The sequence below is a fragment of the Poecile atricapillus genome, chromosome 23 (genome assembly GCF_030490865.1).
Source record: "Poecile atricapillus isolate bPoeAtr1 chromosome 23, bPoeAtr1.hap1, whole genome shotgun sequence".
NCBI lineage: Eukaryota > Metazoa > Chordata > Aves > Passeriformes > Paridae > Poecile > Poecile atricapillus.
In genome coordinates this window covers 2,543,768-2,556,685 of record NC_081271.1, presented here as the reverse complement: position 1 = coordinate 2,556,685, position 12,918 = coordinate 2,543,768, and the positions used below count along the sequence as shown (strand labels likewise).

The 12,918-nt window shown below is 45.6% G+C and overlaps 1 protein-coding gene across 1 annotated transcript; it reads right to left on the bottom strand.

The window, feature by feature from the left end:
- Positions 1–5,062: 5,062 nt before the first annotated feature.
- Positions 5,063–12,187, bottom strand: DYRK3 (dual specificity tyrosine phosphorylation regulated kinase 3). The gene is made up of 3 exons (XM_058855896.1): positions 12,029–12,187; positions 11,289–11,404; positions 5,063–7,612 (listed from the first exon to the last, which is right to left on the bottom strand). Exons 1-3 carry the CDS (start codon positions 12,066–12,068, stop codon positions 6,047–6,049), a joined length of 1,722 nt encoding a protein of 573 aa, XP_058711879.1. The 5' UTR covers positions 12,069–12,187; the 3' UTR covers positions 5,063–6,046.
- Between the last annotated feature and the right edge of the window lie 731 nt (positions 12,188–12,918).

Here is a 12,918-nt window from a genome sequence, read left to right as displayed (position 1 = left end):
TAGCTCACACAGCAGAATTTGGGAGACAATCCCTTATCATGCTACATCAACAAGCATTCCAGCAGGGTGGATAAGTTTATTTTTTTAATCTGAGGTGCTGTTCTTGAGAAAATGTCACTGAGAGAGTCCCATGGACTCATGGCAGGCTCAGTACAGAGCTCCACATATTTATATACATATACCACAAACAAAGACATCTAAATCTCTACAGATATATTTTGTTTCACTGTTTTCAGCTTGCAGACTTTTCAAAAATCAGCTATTTGCTGCTCACCCATATTAAAAACGAGGTAAAAATTCTCTGTGTTGTCTGCACACTCTGTGTGTGTAACACACATGGTTTAATCACCCAGGTTGTAGCTGGAGACCTTTTATTGGAGCATGATTTCATCTTCAAACCATCCCAATATCCACTTGTGTACAGTAAGTTACCCATTTATAGGTTTCTAATAAAAGCAAATCTTCCCTAAGTGGCTATTACTGGATTTCTCCCTTCAGCCTGGGGATAAGCAGGATTCTGGGCTTTAAAAAGCTCTCTAGTGGGCTGAATAAGAAAGTGACAACTGAAGAATGTCATGGCAAAACTCTGGTGTGTTCTAATTACAGCACTGTTAACGAGAGGAACATTTGTCAGACCAGAGCTTCATCACGTTTAGCACAGACACACAAACCTCCCACTCAGCCAGTGACAATTTTCTCTCCTCCCTGGGCAGATGCCACAGGAGGTGTTGTCTGCCAGCAGCAGGTAAATTCCACCATCTGGAAATAATTATTACTTTTTCATTTTAATCCAGGGCTTTTAGGAATTTGCACACTCGAATGCTAAAGAAAATTATGCTTTTATTTTCTTTTTAAAAAAAACGACCCAAAGTACAACTTCAAGAAATCTGCTCGTTACATTTAGATACATAATTTGAGATTGATTTCCAGAATGTTCCTCCACGGTTATATCCACATGCACCTCCAATGTTTTCCACATTCCCCACCCTTGTCACACCTCATCACGATATTTATAATAAAAAGGCAAGCCTGCAGATTGAGAGGATGCTGACATTTAGCTGAAACATCTGCAATGTGTAAGAACCCCTGAGCAGGAGCGTGGTTGTGCTGAGGCTGATGAAGGCTGGTAAAACCCTGAGTGCTGTGTGGGGCTCTGGCCCCTCTGATTTGGAATAAAAAAATCCAGGACAATGTTCTGGAGGCACGGATTTTACCTGGCTCAGGGATAATTACAGAGCTGGAGGCATCAATGGTGTTTCAGAACACGAGGGCTCTCTCATGGGATGTAGGAGCTGTATTTATTTCTACAAACTGCTGTTAGGTTAATAAAAAAATAAAAATCAAGTGGTGTCTGTGACTTCCTGGCTTTGCATAATTCCCTGACAGGAGAGAGCAGCCAGGGGGGGATTTGGGATGTTATCCCAGGGACAGGAGGAGAGGGAACGGCCTCAGGCTGGGCCAGGGGAGGCTCAGCTTGGACAGCAGCAGGAATTTCCTCATGGAAAGGGCGGCCAGGCCTTGGAAGTGCCCAGGGAGGTTTGGAGTCCCTGTCCCTGGAGGTGTCCAGTGAGTGGACATTGGTGGGGATCAGCTACAGGCTGGAATTGATGATCCCAGAGGGATTTTCCAGCCTCAGCAATTCCAGGACTCTGTGAAGCACCAAATATAAAATCACAATGTCCAAGAGCCACAGCTCTGAGCACTCAGCACCTGCAGAGGCCCCAGGATTTTTCATCCAAGTCTCTGAGCACAGTTTGTTTTCAGTCTCAGCTGGTGCTGCACACAAGTCCCACAGATCTTTCCATATTATTTTGGCTCTCCACTTCCACAAGGGAATTAAACTTTGGCAGGCAGGGGATTTGTATCATTTCAGCAGAGATCTCTGGGTGCAGCATCAGCCTTTTGCTTGTGTGCCTGGGATTAGCAAGACATTGCTGAGATCATCATATATATGTTCCACAGCCAGGACAGCTTTTGGTATTAAACAAGGAAAAATAAAACCCCAGGAGAGCTGCAGCCTGCAGGGAGCAGCCCTTTAAAAAGGAGCCTGTGTTTGTTTGAGAGGTGGATTTGATGATGGTGATCGTTCCTTAAAAAGTTTTCAACTGCACAAAAACCCTAACAGGTAAAGAAAGATTGTAAGAAAATCACTCAGTCTTCCACAAAAGTGAAAGCTAATTAATCTGCTGGGAATTCTTAGATCACTGGTCCAGCAGGATTCCCATTCCAGCTGGCTGGGAGGATAAAAATCACCAGTGAGGAGTGTCTGTGGTACCCAGAAAATCTCCAGATTTTAGGTTTCAGTCTTTCAGATGTGCTGCTCATGCATTGGCATTGCTTTACATAAAAATATTTACATAAAAATATGCTGCTGAAACTGCAGCCAACCAACAGCTGTTATTTGCACCTCTCACAGGGCAGTAAAACACTATAAAGAGCATTTTAAAAGAAGTTTGGGTGACTTTCAGCAATGCAGTGCCTGATTTGCTGTAAACACATTTACAGTGTTTATATATTTATTTATATATATATAAGATATATTTTTATATGTGTTTATATATTATATATACTTATATATAATATATATTTTTATGTGTTTATATATAAAATATTATCTATTTTTACATATACATTTATATATAATATATAAAAATATATTATATATATTTATATATATTTATATATAAATATATAAATATATGTTTCTATATAGATATATGTTTATAAATATATAAAATATGCTTATATATAAATATATATTTATATACAAGTATATATTTATAAATATATCAATATATAAATATATCAATATATAAATATATATATTATATATATAAATATATAATATATATTTATATATAAATATATATTATATATATACAAATATATAATATATATATTTATATATAAATATATATATATAACTATTTTATTTATATATATTTTATATATATATATTATGTTTATAAAGTGATTTGCATGTGTTCTGTGCTCACTTCTGAGGAGAACACGAGCGAGGTGCCAGTGCTGGCAGCTCAACAAAGCAAATCTACCACAAAAATAAAATCTGCTCTTTACCTATCCAGACATTTTTCATTTCAGGCTCCTTCCAACACTCCCAGCAGTAGCACAGCTCGTGGTGTGATGTCTCTGGTGATTCCAGACCTCACCAGGGTTGGGCTTTCCCAAAAAACAAGTGTGACTTTGAGGTTTGGGCATATCTGGAGAGCGCAGACACCGAACTGTGACTGCCCTGATAAATGACAGTGACACAGCCCAGGGTCCCCCTGGCTCACACAACTCCTGCTCCAACTCACAGGGAACTCAACAAATCCAGAGTTTGCACAGACAATTCCTCAGAGGATTTTTATTGGCTCAGCTGTTTGGGAATTCTGCATCAAACAATTCACCAAAAGCAAATGCTTTATGAAGAAATTGAGGATTAGTGATCAAAACCCTGATATTCTCAGCTGTGTTTCCTGGGTTAGGAAGAAATTTCCAGCCCAGTAAAAATCTGCTGAGGATGTTTTTCCTTTTCACCCAAATTAGCAATTCACTTAACTATATATTTGATTTTCAAATATGGCAGTACCAAGTAAGCAAGAGCCACTCTTAAACAAACACCTCGTGCACTCAGGGCATGCTGAACACATTTTCTAGATGAAAAACCATGGTTTTGCCAATTAATTGATTTATCTGCTACTTCACAGCCCCAGCCTTAAGCAAAATTACTGAGTGTGCACCAGAGGCTGCCACAGGAGGAGTTCCCTCGCAGTCACTTCTTCCCACAAGTCACAGAATTATCATTATTATTCTACATTTTTTATAGACAAAATGTTTCTGAACCAGGAGCCTGCTGTGTGCTCCTGAGCCCTGTTTGTGCAGCTCCCAGCACACCACCACTGCCAGGCTCCAGCACCTCATCTCCTCCAGAAAATCCTTTTCCACACATCTTTCCTACCCAGCTATTGCTCCTGAAAGGTTCCTTTCTGCTCTCTCACCTGGAGAATTTTGTTACAAAAAACACATAAAAGGCAGAAAAGGAAGATTTCTGGCTTTTGAAAACGTGCCAGATCTCTTAGAGATTCTCCTAAAATCGATGGGAGATTTTAGGAGACTTTAGAGACTGCCACTTCCCTCCAGAATCCTCTTCCCTGGGTCTTCATTCAAATAAAACTTCACTCAGCCAAGCAAAACAAAAAATACAAATTGTTGTTGTAAGTGGCCCAGGAACAGCCCATCCATGCTGGCTGCTGCACGGATAAGGGCCAGACTGTTATTTTAATATCATTACCAATCTCACTGAATTGACACTTGTGAAACAAAACAAGTCAGAAAAGCCTCACACACGAGAACCTCCATTTCAGCTCCTGGGACATCAAAGTTCAAAGTTCTCTGGAGCAATTTCTGAGTCTTTTTTGAGGTTTTCTGCAGGCCTCCACCCAGTGCTGTAACAACCCAGAGGGGCCAGAGCAGCCCCATCTCCTCAGGGGAAGGGTCTCCCACTGAACATTTGCTCACTTTATCTTTAAAATCACCTTTGTTTGCATACTGAGAGTCTCCTTTAGCATTCTAAACCTGCTGCAGAGAAAGTCATTACATTTAAAACCTTCTGTTCATAAAAGCTCTAAATTACATTTAAAGTCCTGTTGAGGCACCTGGCAAGGGATCAGATGGTTTTGGAGATGGATTCAGGCCAGGAGGCTGCAAGAAGGAACAAACCCAACAAGCTGTGCTGTGGTTGTGACAGGTCACACCACCCTGGCATGTTCTGGGAAGATAAAGGAAGAGGAAATACAAGCTCATGGACTTCAAGAATGAGAAAATGTAGGCACCCAAAGGCCTGAAGGAAGGCAATTAGAAACAAAGCAGCTCTTCCCATTAAATATTTCCATTTGGATCCGCCAGTTCTTGCACCTTATCAGCCTTTCCTGGTTATGTTTCCAAGAGATTTTGCTGAGATTTCAGAGCACACTCCCAATTATTAATGTGTGTTTCCCCCCCTCCCTCATTTTCCAGACACAGCCCTGGGCCTGAAAAAGTTCCACTTGTCTGACAGGGGTGGCATGTTTGCATTTTTATTAAAAGAGCTTCATGTAACTCAATGGAATTCACTCTACACAAAGAGATAGTTTTTTGCAATTACCAGAATCTCAAACATGGATATAAACCAGCTCTTGAAGTTCAACATTTTTGTTTTTGAAATACAGGAAAAACAAAGACACACACCTGGCAGAACTCATGATGGAAATCTGAGCTCCAAAGAAACAGAAAATTGAATTATTTCCTGAACAAACTGGCTCACACTGGTGATGGACCAGGCCTGATCCCAAATACCCCCAACAAGCTTTCCATAGATTTTTAGGGGGGAAATAGCAAGTGTTATGGAAATTAGTAGTTTTATTTAGATATGTCCTGTGTTTCATGGCATTTCTATGCTGCTTTGAAATTTTATCATCTGAGTATTTTCCTTTCCAACAACAAATTCCTTTGGTGTCTACATCCCATCACATTTTTTTAAATCCCAGGATAGATAAGGGAAAAGCAATGCAGAGTAATAAAATTCTTCAAACTTAAGCAATTTGCAAGCAGGTTCCTAATGCATTACATGAATGCATTTGTGCTTTTGACAAGAGATTGAATAACTTTCCCCTAGAACAGAAAGAGTTCAGCTGGAGATAACTGAAAACACAAGAGTTTAAATCAAGTTTTTTTTTCCTGCCTGAAGCAAAAGAACCTGTTGAACCATGATAAGAAATGGTTTGATTTCTAAACCAGCATTTTTAAACAGCACATCAGCCAAACTGTCTCTGTACTCCCCAGCTGAGCTGAAACCTCAGCAGTGGAATATGCACCAGGTGTGAGTGAAGCAACTGGATAAAATCAGCCCTTTAATGTGCATATTTTTAACTGATCTTCCAGTATTCCAGACTGAGCCCCTAACAAAAAGTAAATCCATTAGAACCCCTCTGCATTTAACTTCTTCCCACAGCATGAACGGACAGTTAACAGCCACGGGTGTCTCCTGGGAACCCAGCACTCCCCACTAGCTGACCAGTTTGGGGAGCACAGTACACAGAGGGATGTTGCCACTGGGCTCAGTGGCCAGACTGGCCCTCAGCTTGTTGGGGACTGCAGCCACGGGAGGCAGCTTGTTAGCAATTCCTTGGAAGGAACCCGAATAGCTCGAAATCCGTCTGCTGGAGCTTTTCTCCAAGCTGGGGGCTTTGGGCACCCGTTTGCAGATCCAGGGGTGCCGCAGGGCCTGGCTGGGAATCATGCGTGCAGAAGGATCCCAGCTGAGGCAATCCTTCAGGAATCCAGTGAACAAGGGGTCATCACAGCCCTTCAGAGCTGTCACCCAGTCCTTGTTCCCTGGGGCACCCCGGAGCTTGCCCCGGCGCGTGCGGCTCCCGCTCAGGGTCACCTTCCCGTCCGGCTGCGTCTGCACCGTGCAGTAACGGGGGTGACCCTTGGAGTTGATGAAGTTCTTGGCTCGCTTGGATTGATCCAAAAGCTTCTGAGGTGGCATTCCAAGAAGTTCCATTATACAGGCCAGCTGGTCTGCCTCGTCCTCTCCGGGGAAAAGAGGGTAGCCAGTCAAAAGCTCCACCAGGATACAGCCAAAACTCCACATGTCTATGGGCATCCCGTAGCGGCTGCCCAGGATCACCTCTGGCGCCCGATAAAACCGGGACTGGATGTATGTGTAGACTCTTTGGTGCTCAAAACAGCTGGACCCAAAATCTATAACCTTGATTCCGCTCCTCCCTTGCTGTTTTAGGAGGATATTTTCTGGCTTCAAGTCACAGTGGATGATTTTGTTTCTATAAAGGGCATCCAAACACTGCAGGATGGAGTGAGCGAACTTCCGAACCAGCTGGAGGCTAAAGCCCTGAAACTTATTCCTTTTAATCAGCTCATACAGGTTCATACTCAAGAGTTCAAAGGTCATGCAGATGTGGTTCCGAAAGGTGAAGCTTTCCAGCATGTGGATCACATTCATGCTGCCTGTTTTATCCTGCTTCTTCAGGTGCTCCAGGATCCTGATCTCCTCGGCGGCTTGGCGGTGGAACCTCTTCTCATTGCGAACCATCTTTAAGGCCAGGTGCTGGTGGAGTTTGTGATCGTAGACTTTAGCAACTTGTCCAAAACTTCCCTTGCCAATGATTTTGAGCACCTCATACCTGTAAGCCAGGTGGTCGTGGGGCACGTGGATGTAGCTGCCTTGGTCGTCGTCGTAGCCGCTGTTGTTGGGGCCGCCGATCACCCCCTGCCTCTTTTTGGCAGACGGCCCCACAAAATAAATCTCAGAGAAACTAAAGATCTCCTGCAGCTCATAAGCTGACAGCTGATGTTTGAACTGCTTGACAGCTTGCTCTGGAGGTTGGGAGATGGCTTTATGTGATTTCAAGGAGCTCCCATTGCCTCTGGGACCCAGGCTCTCTAGGGTTTTCTCTTTTGTCAGGGAAGGGAGAGATCTTTCTGGAGTAAGGCCTGCAGACTGAAGAGCGCTGCTCCTTCTGTTGCCAGAGTCCTCAAATAACTGCTCCACTTTGACCTGATTTCCAGTCAGAGAGTGATCCTTCATTATGAGTTTGTTGATAGAAACCTATGAGGGTAAAAGAAGTTTAGTTTATCTTTTAAAGCACAGATTAAAAATTAAATCACTATCAACAGAAAATCAGTAACACGGATGAGTCTGGCTTTTATTAGGAACAAATATAAAATGCTGGATTGAATTAATTTACAAGCATAGTTATAGAAGGGTACACAAAAAGAAAGCAATTATCTGAAACAACACTTGTGCTTTTAAATCCAGAAAGGGAAACCCTAGCCAGCCAAGGACTCAAACAACCACAAAATACCTATCTCCAGTCTGCAAAGGGCCAGGGAACAGCTATGTTTAGCTTCAAACGTGGGTGCAGCAGCACAGCCATCGACAGATGCAAGCTGCACCTGTCTGGAGCACGGAATGGAACGTGGATGTGTGGAGAAGTGGCAGGAAGATTGCACAGCCAGGCTGCCAAAGGAACACAAAGCATCAGCAGCAGGTGACATATGGCTGGTGTGAGGCAGCTGCACCAGGAGCAGAAGGAGGACAGGGCAAGGCAAGGTAAACCATCCTTAAACAAAAATTAATTGTGGGGTTTTAAATTCAAGGGGAAAACATGATCATATCCACACCTCCTTTTGAAATCATGGTGGAATTATAGAATACCCTGAGCTGGAAGGGACCCACAAAAACCATCAAGTCCAACTCCTGGACACCCCAAAATCCCTTTGAGTCCCTGAGAGCGTTGTTCTGGAGCTCTGGCAGCCTTGGGGCTGTGCCCATGCCCTGGGCAGCCTGTTCTTTGCCCCACCACCCTCTGGGGGAAGAACTTTTACCCAACCTAAACCTCCCTGAATGGCTGCAGCCATTCTCTCGGGTCCTGTTTCTGCCCCAGAGGGAGGAGAGAACTGCACAACTCTCCTAACACAGACCCGAATAACCAAGAACACCTCCCACTCCAACTCAGCAGAGAGCAGTCTGCAATCACTCCCTCTTACCACCATGTGCTAAAATATTTACATCTGAAACAAACCCATACAAGGTGAGAAAAACACTGTGAAATTTTTCCAGGCTTGTCGATTTTACTATTTAGAAAATGCTCAACACCCCGGAGGTCAGTTCCCCACTAGCACAGGAGTTATTCCCTTTCCTGCTTGCTGGCACTCCTTGCTGAGAGGCAGCACAGAGGTGTTGTCCCATCCCAGGCAGAACTGAAGCCCTGACTGAAGCAGCAACATCTGTTTTCCATTTTGTCCTTTAATCTAAAAATAAAGATCTCAGACACATGCCAAACCGAATCCCTGAAAACCAAAATAACTACACAGGAATCAAACAAAAAAAAATATAAATAAACCTGCAGCCCCACAGCAATAAAACCAAATTCCTTTTTAGTTACATCCAGCCCAACATCTCAGCAGGGTCAGCAAATAAGGGAAGTGAATGTTCTCGCCAAAGCCAACTACACACAGCTCATAAAAGACTCTGTCTGTTGGTGCCGCCCTGAAATCCTAGTTCTTGCTCACAAGCCCCAAAAAATGGGCATTTCCCTGCAGAAGTCAGTCCTTATCAACGTGGAGAGATCCTACCAAGCTCCACTCCTCCTATCTGCCCCAAAATGCAGCGTACTGGAGGGACACGCCTTGCCAGAGTCTGAAATAAAAACAACAGAGCCCAGCCCTGGTAATTCGGAATAAACGCCTTCTTCTTGGAGCCTGGCTGAACCTCTGAGATAAGAATGACATTTTTTCAGAGCTGGCTCAGAGACTCCTCAGTCTTTGCTGGCAGACCCAAACAGAAAGTTTACAAATAAACAGAAGATATAAACACAGAACTAGGGTCACACTTATTTAAATATCCTCTACCCAAGAGCTTTAGCAGCTCTGCTGCTGCTGCTCATAGCAAACATTTTGTACCTTTGAATCCCTAAATAAATCAGGAATTCATGATTCCATTTATCCTGGAACGATTTCTTAATGAAGGAATTATGGCTTTGGATTTCAAACCTGACTCAACGGTAGTAAGGTCTCAATTTTCATCCTTAGAGGACTCCCAAAATCAGTTGCCACATGATGGTGAGACACAAATATAGCTCCATCTTCACTTGAACTCAGAAGAGCTGCACTCAAAGTCAGATGACTCCTGGGTAACACCAGCTTTCTTTCAACAGCTTCCTTTTACAAATCCCAGGCTCCACAGGTTTTTTGGTTTTAGTGCTGAAGTGCAGCAAGAAATGAGGCTGACAACACCAGTGGCATCCTGTTGAAAACTCTCACTGACAAAAACTTCATTTTCACTGACAAGGAAACAGTTACTGCAGTTCCTACACAACTGGATTGCAGAGATGTTCTGAACATTGAATTAAACAGACTGAATTCAGCCCATGTGTTCACAAAGCAGAGACTTTGTGCTCTCTTGCAGGCTCAGATACAGGAATGGGCAGCTGCAGTCAACAAGACTCCTCCATTCTCATCTAACATTACATCACAATAAAACATTTTGCAGGAAGGGAACTAAAAATCCAGGTATTTTCCCACTAAAACTCAGGAGCATCATTTTCAGCCTCAGCTCCTGCTCACCTGATAGCACTGAGGTTGGATTTTATTGGTACATCACCATGCAAACTGGGCATGCTATAAATCCTTAACCTTGCCCTAAGAAGTTAACAGGCTTCAGGGACCAAACACAGATGAAGACAAGTTGAACAAAATATTAATGGATTTATATTTGTATTTCACAGGATAATTCCACTCTACTGACTTGTATTCAGTTATGAACAAATGCAGCCTCAATACAACTTAAAACACTGCAGCTGAAATGCTTCCACAGCCCTGCAAGCAAAAAACCCCAAGCCACCACTCTTCAAACCCTACTGCTCAACAAAAATCCAAATTCCTTCTGATCCCCCTCAACACTTCCAAAAAGGGAAAAAAAAAACCCAGATTCATGCCCCTGAGTTTGCACAGACCCAATTTGTTACAACAAGGTGATGATTTTCAAATGCATCTCACTCAGGGCAACGTCTATTTTCACTTTTTAGAGAGTGAGAGGGTTTTTTTTAAGCTTAAGCTCCTTCCCTTCTGCCAGAACTCAACAAGAGCCAGAACACATTTAAAGCCCATCTAAAGGAGAGATCACTGTACAAAAGTACAGCTGAACATGAACCAATTAAAGGGATAAAAAAGATCTCCCAACTCCACATCTGCTGAGAGAACAGAGCCCTGATGAAAGAGCCTGGCAACACCTTCAGCTCATGAGGGGCTATTTCGGTAGCAAAAGGAGTGACAGATAATGCCCAAGTTTTCAGAGCAGAAAGATACTTTTGTGAGACGTTTGGCAGCCACACAGACTCACACTGCTCCTTCTGCTGCTCCTACGTCGGAATTTTCATGAGGGAAACTAAAATGGAAACGTGCAGGAGGAGGCAGAGCAAAGTGTGTGTGGATTTACTTATCAGAGTACAAAGTGACAGGGCAGAACGCTTCAACCCTTTGTAAAATAACTTTTTTTTTTTTTTATTAAAACACGAGCTGAGGGCAGTAAGATGGGATTCCTGAGGCTGCCAGCAAGTTCTGCAGCGAACACAGCACATCGTTTCTATGCTCAGGAAAAACAATAACGTTAAGAAGCCCAAAAATCACACTTTTAAAATTTATTCTCTGTAGGGAGGTATCAGACCCCCAGATAGCTCTGACTGCCACACAGCACAACATGAAGATGGCTTCGAAATACTCACATGAGGTCTTGAAAGGGAAGGAAGCCCTGAAGGGCTGTGTTCTTCATTTGTAGGCTCTGGGTATCTACAGTCATCTATCCTCATATAGGAGTCGTACAATCCATCTCCAATCCTGGCTGGAAAGGTCCCACACAGAAACCAGTTATTCACAACAACTCACACTGGTGGAGACACAGCCAAAGGCTTAAATGTGGCTCCCTTTTGCACGCTTTAGTCTGTAAAATCATTGATTCTCCTTCATTCATTAAATGATCTTTGGAGTTTAACTATATTTTCATACCACAAGAGTGCGATGCATCTGGAGAATCTTAATTCGAGATACTTTTAATTTAGAGGTTCTTTTTTGTTAATCAACTTCTGCACTGCAAAAAAAATACATCCCTAAGAAACGTTAAACACCATTCTCCCCGCTTCCCCTTAATCAGGATAATCCCAAACGAGCAGAAAACGAGCAAATACTTAAACACTTGATAGGACTATGTTTTAAAGCAGGTTATCCCTTAAAAATGAGATCTGGGAATTACAGCTGCAAAAACGTGGGGAATTAAAAAAAAAAAAAAAAAAAAAAAGGCGGCGTCTCTCGCTGCCGGCTTCTCAAGAACTTAAAATCGCGACTATCGCGACAGACCCGAAGGACGGCCGGGACCACGCGGGGGGCTCGGCGTCCACCGACCCAAACCGCATCCCCCCTTTTCCCCCCAGCCCCGCGGGACCCCCGGCCGCCATCTCCTCCTCCTCACCTGCTGCGAGGGGCCCGTCCGGCTTCCTGCCGAGCAGCATCGTGTCGGGGGGGCCCCGGCGCGGGCCCCATGCCCGGCGGCTGCCGCTGCCCCGCGCGGCCGCTCGGCCCCGGCCCGGCCCGGCCGTTGCCCCGGGAACGGCCCCCGCCCGCCGCCCGCCCGCGCCTGCGCAGCGCCGGGGGGCGGGATCGCGCTCGGGCTGCGGAGCTCCGGCGATCGCTTCGCTGCTCCCCTCAGTCTAACCCGCCCCGCGGGGCCCCCGCACACCCCGGGACCCCCACACACCGCAGAGCTCTCGGCCCGGAGGAGAGGAGCCCGCCGGGGGCCGGGATGGGGCTCAGGGTGCGGAGCTCCAGCGATCGCTTCGCTGCTGCCCTCAGCACAGCCCGCCCCGCGGGACCCCCACACAGCGCGGGACCCCCGTACCCCGGGACCTCCGCCCACCGCGGGACCCCCACACACCGCAGAGCGCTCGGCCCGGAGAAGACGAGGCCGCCGGGGGGCGGGATCGCGCTCGGGGTGCGGAGTTCCAGCGCTCGCTTCGCTGCTGCCCTCAGCCTAACCTGCCCCGCGGGACTCCCGCACACCGCGGGACCTCCGCACACCCCGGGGAACCCCCGCACACCCCGGGACTCCCACACACACCGGGACCCCCACACACACCGGGACCCCCGCACCCTGGGACCCCCGCACACCCCGGGACCCCCGCACACCCCGGGACCCCCACACACCGCGGGACCCCCGCACACACCGGGACCCCCGCACACCCCGGGACCCTCACACACCGGGGAACCCCCGCACACCGGGGAACCCCCGCACACCGCGGGACCCCCGTACCCCGGGGAACCCCCGCACACCGGGACCCCCGCACACCCCGGGAACCCCGCACA